A 16,964-nucleotide genomic window follows, 5' to 3' on the forward strand; every position below is an offset into this window, starting at 1 on the left:
ACAGTGTCAGTGATTTCTCCACATTGGCCTGTACCTGGGAGGACAGGAGCTTGCTCAGTCCCACAGCAGGGCACCCAGTACTGTCATGGAGGGGAGGGGCAGGGAAGAGGCCTTCTGGGCAGGGCAGAGCCAGAGGGCAGGGCTAGGCCACAGAGCAGGCCTCAGAGGCAGGTGACACCCTGACAGGTGTCCAGGCCTCAACAGAATGGATGTAGCCTGGCAGCTGCCTGAGATACCCACTCCAGACAGAGACCCAGGCATACCAGTGTCAGTGAGGGGTGTAGAATGAGGGCCTGTTACTGCCACCATCTAGCAGTTTGGAAGGAGAACAACCCAACACCCCATCTGCTGGGCACTCACTCTGCTCTTGCCACAACCATCAACCCAGAAACCACCCTCCCCACTTCATGGAAGATGCCTGAAGTCCAGTGGGGGAAGAGGCTTATCGGGGCCACATGGCATGGAGGTGGGAAAAGAGGTGGGATGCAGGCATGGCTGGTTCTCTTATCTGTCTGTACCAAGGCTTGTCAGGCAGAGGCCACCAGTGACACCTGGCTCCCAGCTCAGTCAGACCGATGGCAGGTCCCAAGAAGAACACACAGTCACAGCTATGAAAGCAGCTGGACCAGGACAGCAGATAGCAACATCAGAAGAGAGACCTGACAGTGGACATGGAGCTCCCAACATGCAGCAATCCCAGGGAATGCCTGGGCCCAAGCCAGAGTGACAGGAAATCTTTCAGGTTCAGTCTAAGAGGAAACATCCCACCAATGGAACCACACAGGTGAGCAGGCCCCCAACATGCAAGGTGTGCAGAGAAGGGATGCCCTTGGCTAGAGAATACAACAGAGCTGATCTGCAGAGCCCTGGCTATTCCCAGCTAGGAACTGGGCTCCTGGCCTGCCTGGGAGGCCCCTAAAGACGTGTTGTGCCAACAGCCATGACTCTGACAACATCTTCAGAGAGAAGCCCAGCTCTGACAGCCTCCATGCTTCCTCAGTCACGCGTTCCTGCCCCAACAGCCACAAGAATTTCAGCTGGGCACTCACACCTCCCAGCATACATTGGCTGGGCTCCTGCCCAGTGAAGCTTGGCATTCGGAACCACCCAGGAGACAGACCAGGTGAGCTGTAGGGTGTATGAGATGGACTAGCGGGCTCCAAAGAACCAAGGCGGCCCCAAGGAGCCCAGTCACTGGGATGGTTTGCTGGGTTGTGACTCTCCCACCCCAGACCCCTTCCTGACCTTCCTCCTTGCTTCCCCGCTCCTCTCCCTACAGACTCAAGCCATCCATCAGGACCCTCCAGCTGCCCCCCAGGAGCCCCTTGGGTGGATGCGGGATGAGCCCCGGCCAGCAGCCCACCTCCATCTCCTTGAGCACTGGGTGGTCCTCAATGCCGGGGAAGAGCACCCGCATGGCGTACGTCCTGTAGTCGAGGAAGGGGATGCCAGCACCGTCCAGGTCATTGGTCAGCTCGTGGATGTCCGTCTGCAGCTCTGCAAAGGCTATGGCCAGACCAGGAATCAAGGCAGGTGCCCCACTGGCCTCCCGGCTCCCCGACCCCCACTCAGGGCCAGGCTTAGACGCTGGCTCTGCTGCTCACTGGTTGGGTGACCTTAGGAAAGTACTGCACCTGCCTATGCCTCAGTTTCCCTGGTCCTAACACAGGGACAAAATCCCTTTGTTTCTCTGAGTCATCACAGGATTAGCCAAGATGAGAGCAGAGAAGGTACTGGACAAGGCCCAGGTACATGGAGCTCCCAACATGCAGCAATACCAGGGAATGCCTGGGCCCAAGACAGGCATTCACCCCTCATACTGCACACTGGCATGTGGGGGTGGAGTAACAATGGGTGTCAGCTCTTTTGCCACCTGAGAGAGCACCAACTGCCCACGCTGGTTCCCCTGGACTCAGCCACCTGGAAAGAGAAGGCATACGTCCAGATGAGGGAGATGGTGGGCAGCAGAGGTGCCAGGACCCAGGGGCTGTGCAAGCTCCCCAGCCCTCCACCCTGACAGCCACCAAATGTATAGCTCAGGCCTGCAGGCTGCTACACTGCCCACCCACTCCAGGCGGCTCTGTCTCTCTCAGAAACAAGGCAGGCAGGTGCAGGCCCTGACGGAAACATTCTAGAGGTGTGAGATATTGACCCTGCAGCAGCCCAAGGGATGAGCTATCCGATCAGGAGACAGAGGAGTGCCTGGCAGGCTCTGAGTAACAGCTGGCAAGTTTAAGAGCCGGGCCTTCATCTCTTCAGCATGGCTGCCGGGCGTCCGTTTATCTCTACCTGGTTGCCCTGGGGTGCCCACCAGCTATTGTACCTACACACGCTGGCAGATTAAGGCTTCATGCACACCCGCCTCAGTGGGCAGCCGTCCTTGCTCCAGTAGAGGTTCCCGCCTGCAGAGCTCCCCTCTGGTCCCTGCACACCTGCTTATGTCCCATCAGTGGCAGGCAGGTCTGTCGGGGAGTGAGGAGGCTCCCAGGACTGGCAGGGTACTCGGCAAAGGGATACCTTGGTCCCATTCAAGTTAACAACCTGATGACAGGCTCATTATGACCTCGAGGCCCTTAGGCCCACCCTAACACTTAGCTCCTTTTCTTCATTCACATTTAGGAACACTGCTAGTGCCTGCCTTCTAGAACTGTGAGCACTCACTAGCCAGTATCAGCAAAATGCTATGGTTGTGCCTAGCACCTCACAAACATCCAATAACATGATTATCACCAGCACTGCTGTTCACCCCTCCTAACATCCCCAGCTCCTTAGATGTTGCTCAGAGACATGCACAGAGCCCGAGACCATGAGTGGGTAGGGGCTGGCCTGTTGCTGGGGACCTAGCCCTGAGGCACCATCTCATACCCAGCCAGGTAAGCCAGCCATCATGGGCCTAGGCATATGCATGGTAGCTGAACCTAACCCTCAAGTGACCACTGTACAGCCCATTGCCCATGGCCTCAGCCCCCACTTCCCTGCTGCCAGTACCAGGTCCCACCCACCCAGCCAGCAGTGCTGCCCTCAACTCTGCCAGGGATGAGCCATGGCACCTCGAGCACACTGGCCTTCCTGTGAAACATCAGGAAGAGACAGGAAACCCATGTGGATGCCCTCTGTTCCAGCTTGCTGACCCGCTAGCCACTGCTCACACAATTCCGACATCTGTGGCCTCTGCCTCCTGAACCCCTCCCCGCCCCCTTCTCTGGACCACCTTCACCTGCCCTTGGGGTCCACCCACTTTCCATCAGGGGCTTCAGAGTCACAGGCTCGGGGAGCACGTGACCAGGTATGACATCAGGAATTGGCCGGAGTTGGGCACAGCAGGGAAGCTAAGCTCACCCACTATGGCCATCTTGTCACCACAGGGAGTGAGGAGCCCCAAGACGAAGAGATTCCTGACAGGCTTACATTCCGGAAGCCAGCGTACTCTGCACTTCCCCTGCAGAAGCCAGTCAGAGCTGATTTCTGCCATTCACACCCAGGGTCAAGACGTACACATGCCCATCCTCAGAGGACTATAGCCTGACTCCCTGAGAAAGGGCTCCTTAAGGACAAAAGCCACCCCAGGCCAGGGTCTGCATGTGCTGAGGGATAAAGAAAAGGCCTACTCAGCACGATGCTTGGCCACAGGCATGGAGCCACCACGCTAGCACGAGCATGCATGCGGCACTGCCCTGCAGGCTCTGCACGGGCCATCTGGCACTCACAGCCCCCAGTGAAGTGGGCACTGGCACTACGCCCATCCTACAGATAAGGAACTGAGACACCCATGATTATGTGTCTGTCCAAGGTTCTACAGCCAAGATGGGGCTCAGACAGCTAGAATCTGCATTGTAAGCAGCACCCCACAGAAGCCAAGGCTCCAAGGCCCCAGGCCCCACTGCCTGCCTCACTGGGAACAAGCCCAGCACAGTGAGACCATCAAGAATGTTGCAAACTGAGTGGAGTTGGCAGGCAGGCAGCCCCTGGCTCAGAAGTAGCAGCACCCCAGCATGCCCTACATTCCTGGAACCCCCCGCCTACCCTCCATGTTTCCCTACTCATAGCTCCAACAGACCTTCCTTGCATTCGAGGGCCACGCGGGACTCCAGGTTGTCCATCTGGAGCTGCAGCCGCTTGAGGGTGCGGTCAGCATCACGAGACTTGCGCTTGTAGGCAATGAGCACCCCCACGATGACAAGCAGCAGGAGGCCCCCACCCCCGCCGATACCCACGATGGCGGGCAGGGTCAGCAGGCTGTCTGAGTACATCTGCAGCATGCCTGGGGAGAACTGGAAGCCACCAGCCTGAACCTGGAGGGGAGGGTACAGACTGTTCAGAAGGTGACATGCCCACTCACAGCTCCTGGGCCTACACTCTCAAGATCCCTACAGCATCTGTCCCTGGCCTGGACTGCTCAGTGGGATGGGGACACTTGGGACCCAGGGTAGGTACCAGGCCACCAGGCGTACATGGATTGGATGGGGGCCAAGTTAGGGCTTGCCTGGAGCTGGACTCAGTCACAGAGTTGGGGTTGTCACAGGTAGGACTAGGTCAGCGGGTCAAAGACACGAGGGACCCAGTAACCAGAGCCAGGGCTGAGGCACAGATCACCAGGCTATGGACATACCGTGACCTTGTGCTCCCCGGTGAGGTTGGGTGACTCGCAGAGTAGCTGCGTCTCTGACACTGTGAGGATGCAAGGCGTGGAGCCGATGAGCACCGTGTAGTTGAGCCTTGAGTTACCAGGTGCAGGTGGTAAGAGATTCCGGCCCTGGGGGTGGAGGGTGATGAGCTAGAGCCCCATTGGCCCTTGCCTCACCTGCACCCCCACTTCTGCCCACTGAGTGAGGCCCACCTTGAGGATGAGTGGGGAGCCAGGCTTCAGCTCCAGGAGGCCCGTGGGGCTAAGTGGCTCCAGCACGGGGTCGGGAAAGTAGAGGAAGGAGGAGGAGTTGAGCACAAGCAGGGCGCGCACGTCATCCATGACAAAGCCCAGCTCTTCAGGCCGCTCCCCCAGCTCGGGCGGGCTGCGGGAAGGGTTGTCCACCGATGGGGCCTGGCACACCATGGTAGTGTCGTTGTACACCAGGCAGTTCTGGGGACACAGGTGCGAGGACACTGGGCCAGCTGCTCTGCACATGGAGCCCGGCCCTGGCAGGGCCAAGGGGCTGCTGCCACATATGCACACCCAGAGGCCAGGGATGGCTTCTTTCCCTGGGGCCTCCAAGCACAGCAACTGCCAAGGTAGCTTGGGTTGCACGAGGAGGGGGAGGGGTACGGGGAGGGGCAAAGACTCACGTTCTCCCTCTCGACACCTCCATACTTGGCCCGGATGCGGGGTTCTCGGACAGTGGCCAGGTTGGTGCCTGTGACTGTTAGGAGGGTCCCTCCACTAGAAGATGAGGGGATGAGGGGTCATGGGGTGAAGCTCTCTGCCCAAGCCCAGCAAACAGGTGGGTCCCGACACACCACCCAGCTTCCCAGAAGACATAAGCAGGATACAATCTTTCAGCACCAGAACTCAGATTAAATCAGCCACATCTGAGGACAGGGATCCATTATCTTGAGAGCTGTGGCTGGAACATCTTTATTCTTTTTTTTTAAAGAGTGCAACATCAGAGTTTAGAGAAATTTTTGGGTAACATGATTTTCCAGGTTGCTGCATCTACAGCAGGGGAGTGACCAAAGTCTTAAACTTTGCTATTTCTACTCCCACCCACAGAGACAGACCCAGGCAGTACAGGAAGGGTTTGGCCACACCCTGCCCAGCTCTGCACAAGGCACCACCACTGTAAGGAAACCACCAGAAATTCAACCACCAAAAATTTGGTGGCAGGACCACACAAGGAAGAGGAAGAGGAGAGCCCAGTGCAAGAGCTCCGTCCTCATAGCATCACACGGGACGAGGGCAGTGGCCAGGTTGGGGCTCAGGGCAGGCTGGGGCAGCCCCACCTGTTGATGCTCCACTCTGGGTCAATCTTCAGGATGGTGGGGTCCTCGGTATAGTTGTACTTCACCTCAGGGTTGGTAAGCTGAGCACGGTTGATGTTGATGACAATGGGGGCGCTGCCAGGGCTCTGCCCTGGGGGTGTCAGACACCGGATCTCCCGGGAATTCCTCCTGGAGGGGCCCCATGGGACAGTGAGGATGTGGGTGCTACAGCTCACCTTTCAGGTGGGCTGTTTCTAGGTTCCATCGAAAACAGGCATGTGGGCAAGTTTCTCCCCAGGCCTTACCTACCCAGTTGTAAAACGGGGCCACACCAGGACTTGAGGACTGTTACAGCTACTTTCTCTAAGGGGTCAGGTGCTTGTCTGCCCATCTTGGACGCCATCCTGGCCCTCTCCTTCCAAATTGCCCTGCTTGGTATTCGAGGCCCTGTCTGACCAACCCGCTAGCTAAGGGGCAACCCTGACTCATTCCCCAGGTGACCCAGCCACGCCCATGCCCGGACTGGAGAGCCGAGCCTGGCAGTCCCCACAAGCAGGCTGCTGAGTGGTAAGGGAACTCCAAGAGCCCCAGGGATGGCTGGTGGGACAGAGACTGGGGAACCCTGACCTTCCCACCTGCTGTGGCACTACCTCCACTCAGCCTGTGGCTTCTGTTGCCATGAGAACCAAAGTGCCAAGCTCAGTGTCAACTCTTGCTAGATGGGTGATGCACACGCCTCCCCTGATGTGAACCTGGGGCTAAGCCTGGGCCTGGACTGTGAGTAGGCAAAACGAACTGGCTGGCGCGGGGGAACTGGGTCACTCCCACTGGGCGGGCAGCCAGCCAGTCACTACCTGCACCTGGGTCCCCATCGCTTCAGCTCTTTCAGCACAGCTGGGAGGCCCACAACCACCAGGCCCGCCAGTGCAGCAAGACTGCAAACACCAATAATTAGTCTGATAACGGGTAATTACCACAGGAAAATATTTAAAGGGCCGCTCCATTATCATCCCTAATCTAAAATTATCTATTTCAAGCCTCAGGGCTTTTGTTAGCATTTTTTCCTCTCTTAAAATTTTTAAAAAATACTTATTAATGTTCCCAAGGGATCCCTCAACCCCAGGACAGGGTGGTTGTGCCTGTCCCTTGAGCCCAGGCCCTGCCCACCGGCCAGCCCTGCCTACCTGCCCTTCCCACTCTGAGGTAGCCTGTCTCCATGGTAACCTTCTTACCACTGGTTTCCATAGTGATCACCCTGGCCAGGCTCTCCAGGTTCCCCTTGTTTCCCAGGCAACGGGAGGAGACATGCAGCCATCTGAACCAACCACCACCAGGAGAAGGTGGGCTATACCTACCACCCCACCCCTAACCCCATCCACACCCCTTACCAGGAGAAGGAGCAAGGCCGGCCGCCAACAGACACGGCCACATCACTGCCTGCATTGAGGTGGCTGCCCTCGATGCCAATCCAGGTGCCTCCCGAAAGAGGCCCCCGAGCAGGACTCACGCGGTAGAAGGTTGGAGTCTATGGGAAGAAGGAACTTGCTGGAGCTCCAGGAAAGGCCTACCCCTTGGCCCAGAGGCTTGCTTGCATCTCCAGCCTTGCCCAGGCCCTGTGCTCATGGACTCTCAGACAGAGCCCACAGGCAGGGCCCAAAGTGTACAGAGGAACCTGGAGTCAGACCCCAGGGATGAGGAGGGGAGATGGAGACCAGGAGCAGGGGTGTTGCTGCACGAGGGGGTGGGGGAGCCCACACGAGGACAAGGAGCCCCACACTGGAGGTAGCCTTTGGGCCAAGCCAGGCCCTGCAGGGACAGGACTCACAGCCCCCTGAGGCCTCATGGGAAGAAAGGATTCCAGGCTGGGTGGGGTGGGGTGGAGCTTACCACAAAGGTGAAGCGTTTGGGCGACAGGGCCCGGAACTGGGGGGAACAGTCCCGCACGCACACCTCCACCAGAGCGTCATGGGCCCGCACTGTGCTGGCATCTCCGATCTCGCAGACGATCCTGTGGGGCACCAGGGGCCTCAGAGGGCTGCAGCAACCAGCTGGGCGTCAGGGCCTCCCCACCCTCTCCAGGCGGCACTCACTGCTCGGCACTGATGTACTCGCTCTCCACAGGGCTGCACAGCACCTTGCCCACTCGCACGCCCAGCCGCACGTCCTCGAAGCGCAGGCCCAGGTTCTCACCCATGATTGTGAGCCTGGTGCCTCCCTGCCGTGGGCCTGTCTCTGGGGACAGCTGTGGGGAAACAGAGGGTGGGAGGCCAGCAAGGGCCATGAGGAGCTGCACAGGGAGGCAGCTGGGCAGTCAGAGACCCCATTCCCCTCAGTGGCCCAAGAGGTGCACCTACCTTGAGGATCTTGGGGTCAGTGCAACGGCTGCTGCCATGGTGGGCATGCATCCAGGCAGCAGGCAAGTCAGCAGGGCAGTGAGGACGCAGGGAACAACGGCGCTCAGCCACGCACCAGCCGCACTCGAAGCGAGGGTCAGCTTTGAGGCAGAGGCCACAGCTCTCCCGCAGGGCCGGGCATTTGTAGAGGTGGGCTGTAGGGGGAAACACAGTCAGCTGGGCCAACCCACGGCCCCACCCCCAGGGCCATCCCACCCGGCTCACCCTGGATGTTCTGAGGGTTATCGATGATGAAGTTGCCGTTCCACACCACCGACAGGTTCACAGGCAGGTCGCTGATGTCATTACCCTCGTAGGAGTACTGCGGACAGTATGCAGTATGCAGTACGGAGTCAGGCCAAAACCCCAGGAGGCAGGTCAGGGCTTGTGTACCCCTCCTGGTCACCACTGGGGCTGGATGCTGGGAGTGAGCTTGGTGGGCAGGGTCTGGAGGCCTTGCCTGTCCAGACTGGTGTTTCCAATACAGAGCTGGGTACCCAACAGAAACACCTGGCCACCAACCAACCTAGGGACTAATCCTCTCCTGCCACACCCAGCTCTCCCTCCAAGCCCCTAACTCCAGGTCTTCCCTCCCAGTGGCCCTGGACCCCGCTCTCCAGGCAAACCTCTGTCCCAGCAGCATATGAGGTGTATCCTCCAGGATGACCTCCCTACTTCCCCCACCCGGAGTTCAGGGCTTCCTAGGTGGACCCCTTGGATGCCTGTCAGGGATGCTCTGTGAATTGAGGTACAAGCTGTGTGCTCCCATGCCCTGGGCATAGGCTGGCAAAAAGCACTGTCAGGTGAGGCTCAGCCCCCTGCTCCTCCCAGGAGCACAGACCCAGCACTCCCTGCTGTGCCCCATTGTCTGCAGTCGAGGCCCTCCACTCCATCGCAGAGCAATCCATCCTCATTGTATCTGCAGGAATTTAGCTGGATCCTATCACTTCCTGATATTCCCTTTCCCTTTAAAAACAGTTACAGAAAAGATAAACATGGGCCTGGTGAGAGGGGAGAGGCAGACGGGATGAGGAGTGCGAGGAACGAGGTGGCAGAGGCTCAGGAATGGTGAAGAAACAGAGAACTAGAGAGAGACATACAGCAGACGGCCTTAGACGGAGAGGGAGGAGAAGGTGGACAAGGCTAGGCCAGGGAGCCCCACAGAGATGCAGGGGGAAGGTGTAGCTGGCAGAGTCAGTGATACAGTAAGGAAGAGAGAGAACTGAAAGGACAGGACAGGCAGCAGGGCACAAGGAACTCCAGCACCAGCCAGCTGGCTGACCTGCCCCCAGGAGCCTGTTATGACCCCCAGACGCCAGCCCAACCTGCTAGGAAAAAGGAGAGGTTGGTAAAGGGTCTGCCACCACTGGCAAGGGACCCTTCCCCTGGGATTTTACAGGGTGGGGGCTAAACACAGGCCTTGCAGAGAACTCAGGAGCCAACAGGGCCTTGGCCACCACAGGAAACCCCTGCTCTCCTCTCCTGACTACATTCTTCCTGAACAGATGGGGAAACTGAGGCCTGCCAGCAGTCACAGAAAGAGCTGGAAGAAGGCCTCCCGGGACCACCACTCCCCCAATCCACAGGAAAGGTTTTGGCTCTACAGAGCTCACCGTTACTGAATCCACTGAACTTGGTAGCAAGCTTTGAAAATGTCATCCTATTAGATTCAAGGCTCCAAATGTGGCTGCTTCTTGGCACTGGGGCAACACCTGCCTACTAGTGTGCAAATGCATGGACTGCTATGAACAGTTTCTGTGTCTGGCCACAGGAGATATAAAAGGAGCCGAGTACTTGGGCACAATTCCCCTGACCTTGGCCCTCTGGAAGCATTGGGTAATGACAGCATGTGGGAATTTCCACACCCTCAACCTGGCCTCCTACCCACGTTCCCAAGACCCCATGCAAAGCCCACATCTAAGTTGCCCATTCCCACTTCTGAGATGTGCTCCCTCCAAACATCTGGGTGGCTCTTGGCAATGCCCCACCCGCACACCCAGGCTGCCTTAGGGGCGTGGCAGACACCTTGGGAGCTCGAAGAACACCTGACTGTGCCCTGTCCTTTTGCTCCTGAGCAGAAAGCAGATCCTAAGTCCAGCAGCCCAGTCCAGCAGGAGGGGTTCCCCAGGCCCCTGCCAGCTCCCCAGCCTCACCGAGGAGTTCTGGCACTGCAGACTGGAGCTGTTGAAGCGCAGAGCGTTGACACGGGCCGGGCTTCCCGGGATGTGAAAGAGGCACTCGTACCCACGCTGGCCCGACTGTGGCTGCGGCAGGTTCCGGGCAGTGAGGGTAATGGGCTTCACCACACCCACCGGCACGTAGATCTGGGTGGAGGGCAGGATCTGCGGGCAGTCCTGGGGGTGACAAGGCTTCAGCTGAGCGTAGAGGGGGCCAGTAAACAGGTACCCCATTGTGGCCCAGACTGCAATCTATGTGCAGAGCCCGTGCTTCTCCGGGGCAAGCACAACCGTGCCCACTTTATACACTGGAAGACTGAGGACCTCAGGAACAGGCAGCTCATCCAGAGGCAGGAAGCCTGGGTTCTACACTTGCCAGGCTACGTGGCTGCACTCTGTGCCCTGGGGCAGGCCCTCCCCACTCTGAGCTCAGTGTGCTCTGTCTAATGTTCTAGGACCCCACCATTCAGCAACCAAGAGATCCCATCTGGTCCACAGCTGAAAAGGCCCTTGAGACAGAAGCAGCCAAGAGTGAGCGCTGGGGCTGTAAGCTCTGCTAGGGGCCCAGAAAGCATGTAAAAATAGTCAGGCAGAAAAACAGTCGGGGCCCCCAGGGCCAGCATTTTGGCAACAATAACTGATGCAAGAGCCCAGCTCCCTTGCAGCACACTGACAGCAGCCACAGGAGGAGACAGACCCAGGGGCACGCTACTGAGCTGGGCTTTAAATAGAGATGCTGAAAACAGGCCGTAATCCCCAAGGCCTGCAGTATCTCCCAGCAGAACGTGGGCCCAGGCCTGGCTCTGCAGAGGTTTTGGAGCCTGTAAGGGACACTGGCGGAGCAGAGTCGGGCAGGCTGACTACTTCCCCTGGGACTACAGGGTGACCCCATCTCCACCAGGGAGAGGCAGATAATGGTGACGTGTACCAAGGACCACCAACGCTGCACTCAGGGGCCCTCACTTATGCCAGCACTATCCTTGCCATGTGAAGGGGTGCCCAGCCCAGCCCAGCCACCAGGCCCAGGCATCTTCCTGCTGCCTCCCTAGACCTTGTCATCCCCACTGGACCCCTCAGCAGCCCTGGCTCGTCCTGGCCACCAGGACTGTTCTCGCTGTTCCCCCGCCTCACACCTCCACTCTGCGGACACTATCTCGGCTGCTTAGGAGCCAGCGCCACTGTCAGTCTCAGAGTGTAGGCCCTGTGACTCCTAGCTAGGCTCTCTGGCCGGGCCTTGGCACCTCAGCCATGAAAAGGATTCTGACATTCCTTTCAGACACCACCAGTGGCCTGAGACAAGGCTGAGCTGGGAGAAAGATGAGTAATGTGGACCAGGACTCTTCCTTAAGGGGACCCATCTCTGCCCATCCAGGGGCTCTGGGTCTGTAAGCTGGCTCGTCTACGAAATGAGTGAGGAGCCACAACTGTTTATATGACTCAAGTTAGACTTTTAGTCACCTGACCTAGAACTCTTCTGCCTATACACAGTAAGTAAGACTTTAGAAAACTTCCCTTCCATCCCACCTCAGGGACACCATGACCAGGGCAAGTCCCTCCTGGTAAGAAGGCCACCAGGAGGGAAGGCACATGATTGTCCTATCCTGGCCACCTCTCCCATTCCTGGAGAGGCCAGCCCAGCATTCCTAGCAGAAAGCCCTAGCTTCTGGGTTTGGGTTCAGAGTGAGTGTGGGCTCTGCTTCGGGGGTGCTCTACATGGGACCCCTGCCAGGCATTGGACCTGCACCAGCTGCCTCCTCTACGCCCTTCCCTAACATGCTCTGGTGGCTTCCACCTCAAACAACCCGAGCACACATGAGAGTACAGGGACGGGGCAAGCAGTGGGGTTCCTGGGGACTCCTTCCCATGGGGTAGGGAACCAAGACACCAGAGTGAGCAAGCTCCTGAGTGAGGGGTGGCCCCAGAGGAGCCAAATCCAAACAGGAGATGGGAAGGAGAGACCTGGGCTGGGAGCCCAAGTCCTTACAAACAAGGGGATTGGTTGTCTGCGGATGTTACGCTCCTTATAAACATACCCATAAAACCTGGGACTACCGCTTCTGACGGCCTGCCTATCTGTGGAATAAATCATCCCCCAATAACCCTCCCTGGACCCACAGTCACTCCCCGCTTGGCCTGCATGGGCAGATTCTTCAGGAGGGGTCTGCACTTGCTGCTCTGTTTTCCCTGGCCATTGAGGCCCGTAACAGCCCACCGAGGCTCCTGAACCCCACAGTCACTAACCTCACTGGAATCAGCCCCACCAGCTTTCTGCTGCCTCAGGGTTCCTGCCCATCCCCAGGACACCTTGGACCAGTTCCTCACACAAGCCAAACTCCCAGCAAGCTCACTGCCCACCTTCTATACCCCTGGTCCTCACACTACTCACTCTCACTCTCAGACACTGTCACGCCCAGGTGCCCTCAGTCCCTGCCTGCTCTCAGCCTGCCCTACACTGCCATCTTGTCCCATGATGTTCAACAAAGGTCCAGAGGGTGATGTGAGGGGTAACCAGGGGAGGCTCTGTGAGGAGAAGCCCACGGCATGGCAGGGACCCTGTGCATGATGCATTTCCTCTGCCCCAGGACTGTCCACGGAAGTTCAGGCCAAGTGCCCCACGGCCGGCAGGACCCACACCCTCTTGCCCTGTCCCACCAAAAGGCATGGTGTCACTGCGAAGAACAGAGCCTTAGTTTCAAGTTCCAGCTCTGCATCTGCGGGCTGGACATGGAGACCCCTGGCCACTCCCTCCCTGCCTGGCAGGTTCCAGGTCTGCCCATCCTGGTCCTGAGAGCCTGGGTTCCAGGAGTAGTGACCCTACTGCTCATGAAGTCAGTACCTTGCCCAGGCTCCAAATAATTATGACCTAATTACCATCAGTTACCACCCAGGACCTCAGATGGCTCCAAGGAACTGACCAGCTCCTTGTAGATCAATCTGACATGTCCTCTTGTCCACATGGACTCAGGGCACTGGGCCCACCTAGCCAGACACCTCACACTCCAGGCTCCCATAGTCCTGCATGGTCAGACCCCTCTCCACAGGGTGCCCCAGGGGGGGCCACTGGTCTGAGGCTTCTGCAGCTCCCCTAAAGGTCACAAGAGACTCTGTGACCACCAACAAATGCCATTGGCTGGCCTCAGGCCAGAACAGCCATGAAGGATGTTCCCAACCTCACAGACCTCTTGGTTGGCATCCCAGCTACCTATAGGTGCTCTCCCAGGCACACCCGCAGGCGACACCTGGTCTTGTTACAACTCTGAAACTCTGCACCTCCCCTCCCGAGATTGCCTTACCTCAGACACATTGACGCGGCCCTCCAGGAAGGCGCAGTCGGCAGCATTGTGTGTGCACACGTGGCGGTATTTGCACCAGTGGCAGGGGAAGGAGCCATTGACACACGACAGGCAGCTGCAAGGAGGGAGTGGGATAATGAGGCCAGGCATCACCTGCCTCCACCCGTTGTCATACAGGGCCCCACCACAGCACCTCCCTGCTGCTCCTCCAGTGGTTAATCACAGGGCCACCCCAGGGCCTTTGCACTGGCTGATCCTCCACTTGCTCAGAGAGACCTTCCCTGTCAGCTGGTCTTACCCACTGAACTGCACGGTGCTCCCCTCCCTCCTTCACTGCTCTTCCCCAGACCCTCAATAACCTGACAGTCCACCCGAGAACCAGCCTACAGAGCCTTCCTGATGACGGACACATCTAAAGTCTACACCGTCCTCACTAGGACACACATGACAATTACCACTGGAAATGTGTTACTGAAACTAAGGAAGTACATTTTAAATTCTGTCTTGTCGCCGAAACCGGTTTGGCTCAGTGGATAGAGCGTTGGCCTGCGGACTGAAAGGTCCCAGGTTCAATTCCGGTCGAGGGCATGTACCTGGGTTGCGGGCACATCCCCAGAAGGAGATGTGCAGGAGGCAGCTGATGGATGTATCTTTCTCATCGATGTTTCTAACTCTCTATCTCTCTCCCTTCCTCTCTGTGAAAAATCAATAAAATATATTAAAAAAAAATTCTGTCTTGTCTTAACTTAGATTTAATTTTGGTAGATAGAGCTATGGGAGATATCCACCACCCTGAAGGCTCCGCCTGGCAAGAGCTTGTCCCATTCATTCTGACACGTCCCCAGAGCCTGGACAGGGCCCTTTCAGTGCTCTGCCCCTGCAGCTTCTTATGACTCGAACCTCGTCTCTACAGCTTCAGTGGCCCCCTTCACTACCACTCCCAGGCAAATACCACTGGCTCTCTGAGAACCTACCAGCCTGCCAGCCACTGGGCTTCTCCTGAGACCCTCAATCCCTTCCAGCTCTGGAGTGCAGCCCCCTGCCCCAAAGATACCAGCCAGCCCAGAACAGAGGTCATACCCTGGTAATAACAATATCCAGGCCATACCATCAAAGGCAGGCACAGCTGAGGCTGAGCCCAACCATCCCCATGCCACATGTTGGCCCTTCCAAGGTCAAGCATCCTCCAGAATCTGGAGTCCAGATCATGGATGGGGCCGAGAGAACCCCTCTAGGCCCAGTGTGCCAGCCCATGGCAAGATAAATAGTAGGTCCTCAGTTGCCAAGACAGGCAGCAGGCCAGCACCAGCTTCCATCCTGGTTCTCTGTGCCCCAGCCTCTCCATCCTCCACCCCCAACACACATCTGGGGAAGCATGAGCTAGAGGACCTGGACTGCTACCTGTCCCAGAACAGCAGGTACTAAATAGCCTGTCCTATGGCACACCATTGTCCATCTAGACGGCCTAGCAGCCTCTGCCCCCTTCCAGAGCTCCCTGCTTTGCTTTGGTGCCCGTAGGCCATTGCTCATACCGAGGCTAAGAGCAAGACTCTCCAAGTGTGAACCAGTGCAGATCACCACCCACCTGCTCTGACCGCTGCCTCCGCCTCAGGCTTATCTGGCCCCTCTGCCCAGGGGCTTGCTCTCACGGCAGAATTCGCCTCCCACCCTGACTACTGCACAAGGCCCGGAACACTCACGACTGGTGGACACTGCAGTTGTAGAAGACAAAGTCCACGGAGGCAAACTTCTTGCCCGTCTCCTTAGACTTCAGGTAGAGCTTCACCACCCGCTGGTCTCCTGTAGGGCAGCACATGCTCAGATCACCAGGACACCCATGCAGGGCAACTCCCAAACAGGAAATGATCTCGCCACGGACCATCCCAACCACCAAGTACACAGCCCCTGGCGGCACCTCAGCCCCTCCGGCTGGTGGACACCTGAGCATACCAGGTGGGCCCCTGCTTCTCTGCACCTGTCTCCTGACTATATACTGCTCCCGTTTGGGATCTGCTCTATCCCTTGTCATCCTCCTTGGTCACCATGCAACACCCATTCTCTGTCCCCAACAACAGTCCACCTCCCCAGCAGGAGGCCCCTTCGAATGCCGCCCAGACCCAGGTGTGGTGCACTTACCCTGGCCCTGAGTGATGGGCGCCACCTCCCCCGAGGACGGCGAGTGGCAGTGGATACGGCCGTCCTCCAGAATGCTCTCAGACTCAGTGAAGTCCTCGAAGGAGCAGTTGACGCCGGCAGAGAGGTCAGGCACATTCCAGGCCTGCAGCACCAGCTAGGGCACCCAGGGCAGGAGGTGTGGGTGAATGGAGTCCTGTCACCCCCGCCCCAATCCCTTGGCCCAAGCCAGGTGGCCACACTCACCGGGACCTGGGACATGGTGACGGAGACATTGCGAGGCTGCACAGTCAGCTGCACGCACTGCAGCAGGTCTGAGGCGAAGCGCTGAGGCTCATCCGCCCGCTCACAGGCATCCCGACGGGAGCAGCTACAGGCAGAGGAGCCTGGGCTTAGCCCAAGGAGCAACCCAGCACCTAGCCCATGCTCAGCAGAGCCGACATCTGTACTTGGGGAAGCCCACCAGCTTCAGTGCACCCCATCTTTATTGGGATGTGGCTAGATTGGCTGTCATTCAGCTGGTCACAGGAAACCGCCAAACCCAGGAAGACCCAGAGGAGCTCGGAGGGGAGCTGTGACCACCCGAGGTGCACAGCGAGCCAATCTGGGGCCCTCCCAGGGCAGAGACAACCATCAGGGCCCCCCTGCCCACCCCTATCCCCTCCAGACTCACATGCTATGCAGGACACACCAGCCACAGTGGGGATCCCGAGAGCCCAGGCACAGCTCACATGACGTGTACTGCACACAGCTCTCCACGGGCACTCGTGTCACCTGGCAGGAGGGGACTCTGTGGCAGGCCTCCACCAAGCCCATCCCCGGGACCCCTACCAACTTCACTTCCTCAGCACAACCATGTGCCCCCCTGATCCCATAATCCAGGGACACCCCCATCTTGGGACTTCCTCCAGCTAGGTCTATTTGGCCCTGCCTGATTTGGCTCGGTGGATGGAACATCGGCCTGCGGACTGAAGGGTCCCAGGTTCGATTCTGGTCAGAGGCGCATGTCTGGGTTGCGGGCTCGATCCCCAGTGGGAGGTGTGCAGGAGGCAGCC

At 58.2% G+C, this 16,964-nt stretch overlaps 1 protein-coding gene across 1 annotated transcript in view; it reads right to left on the reverse strand.

Moving 5' to 3' along the window:
• The window catches only part of PLXNA1 (plexin A1), a 51,053-nt gene that overhangs the window by 16,781 nt on the left and 17,308 nt on the right, over positions 1–16,964 (reverse strand). Inside the window, exons 6-23 of the mRNA XM_006763289.2 lie at positions 16,583–16,683; positions 16,156–16,279; positions 15,913–16,066; positions 15,477–15,576; positions 13,777–13,891; positions 10,460–10,660; positions 8,532–8,628; positions 8,268–8,461; positions 8,004–8,155; positions 7,801–7,921; positions 7,302–7,438; positions 5,935–6,102; positions 5,281–5,374; positions 4,838–5,077; positions 4,610–4,753; positions 4,058–4,292; positions 1,364–1,506; positions 3–34 (exon numbers count right to left, since the gene is read on the reverse strand). Of these exons, the coding sequence (XP_006763352.1) occupies positions 3–34; positions 1,364–1,506; positions 4,058–4,292; positions 4,610–4,753; positions 4,838–5,077; positions 5,281–5,374; positions 5,935–6,102; positions 7,302–7,438; positions 7,801–7,921; positions 8,004–8,155; positions 8,268–8,461; positions 8,532–8,628; positions 10,460–10,660; positions 13,777–13,891; positions 15,477–15,576; positions 15,913–16,066; positions 16,156–16,279; positions 16,583–16,683 (2,552 nt within the window). The remainder of the gene's footprint in view (positions 1–2; positions 35–1,363; positions 1,507–4,057; positions 4,293–4,609; positions 4,754–4,837; positions 5,078–5,280; positions 5,375–5,934; positions 6,103–7,301; positions 7,439–7,800; positions 7,922–8,003; positions 8,156–8,267; positions 8,462–8,531; positions 8,629–10,459; positions 10,661–13,776; positions 13,892–15,476; positions 15,577–15,912; positions 16,067–16,155; positions 16,280–16,582; positions 16,684–16,964) is intronic.

This window comes from Myotis davidii, unplaced genomic scaffold, assembly GCF_000327345.1.
Source record: "Myotis davidii unplaced genomic scaffold, ASM32734v1 scaffold78, whole genome shotgun sequence".
In the NCBI taxonomy this organism is placed as follows: Eukaryota; Metazoa; Chordata; class Mammalia; order Chiroptera; family Vespertilionidae; genus Myotis; species Myotis davidii.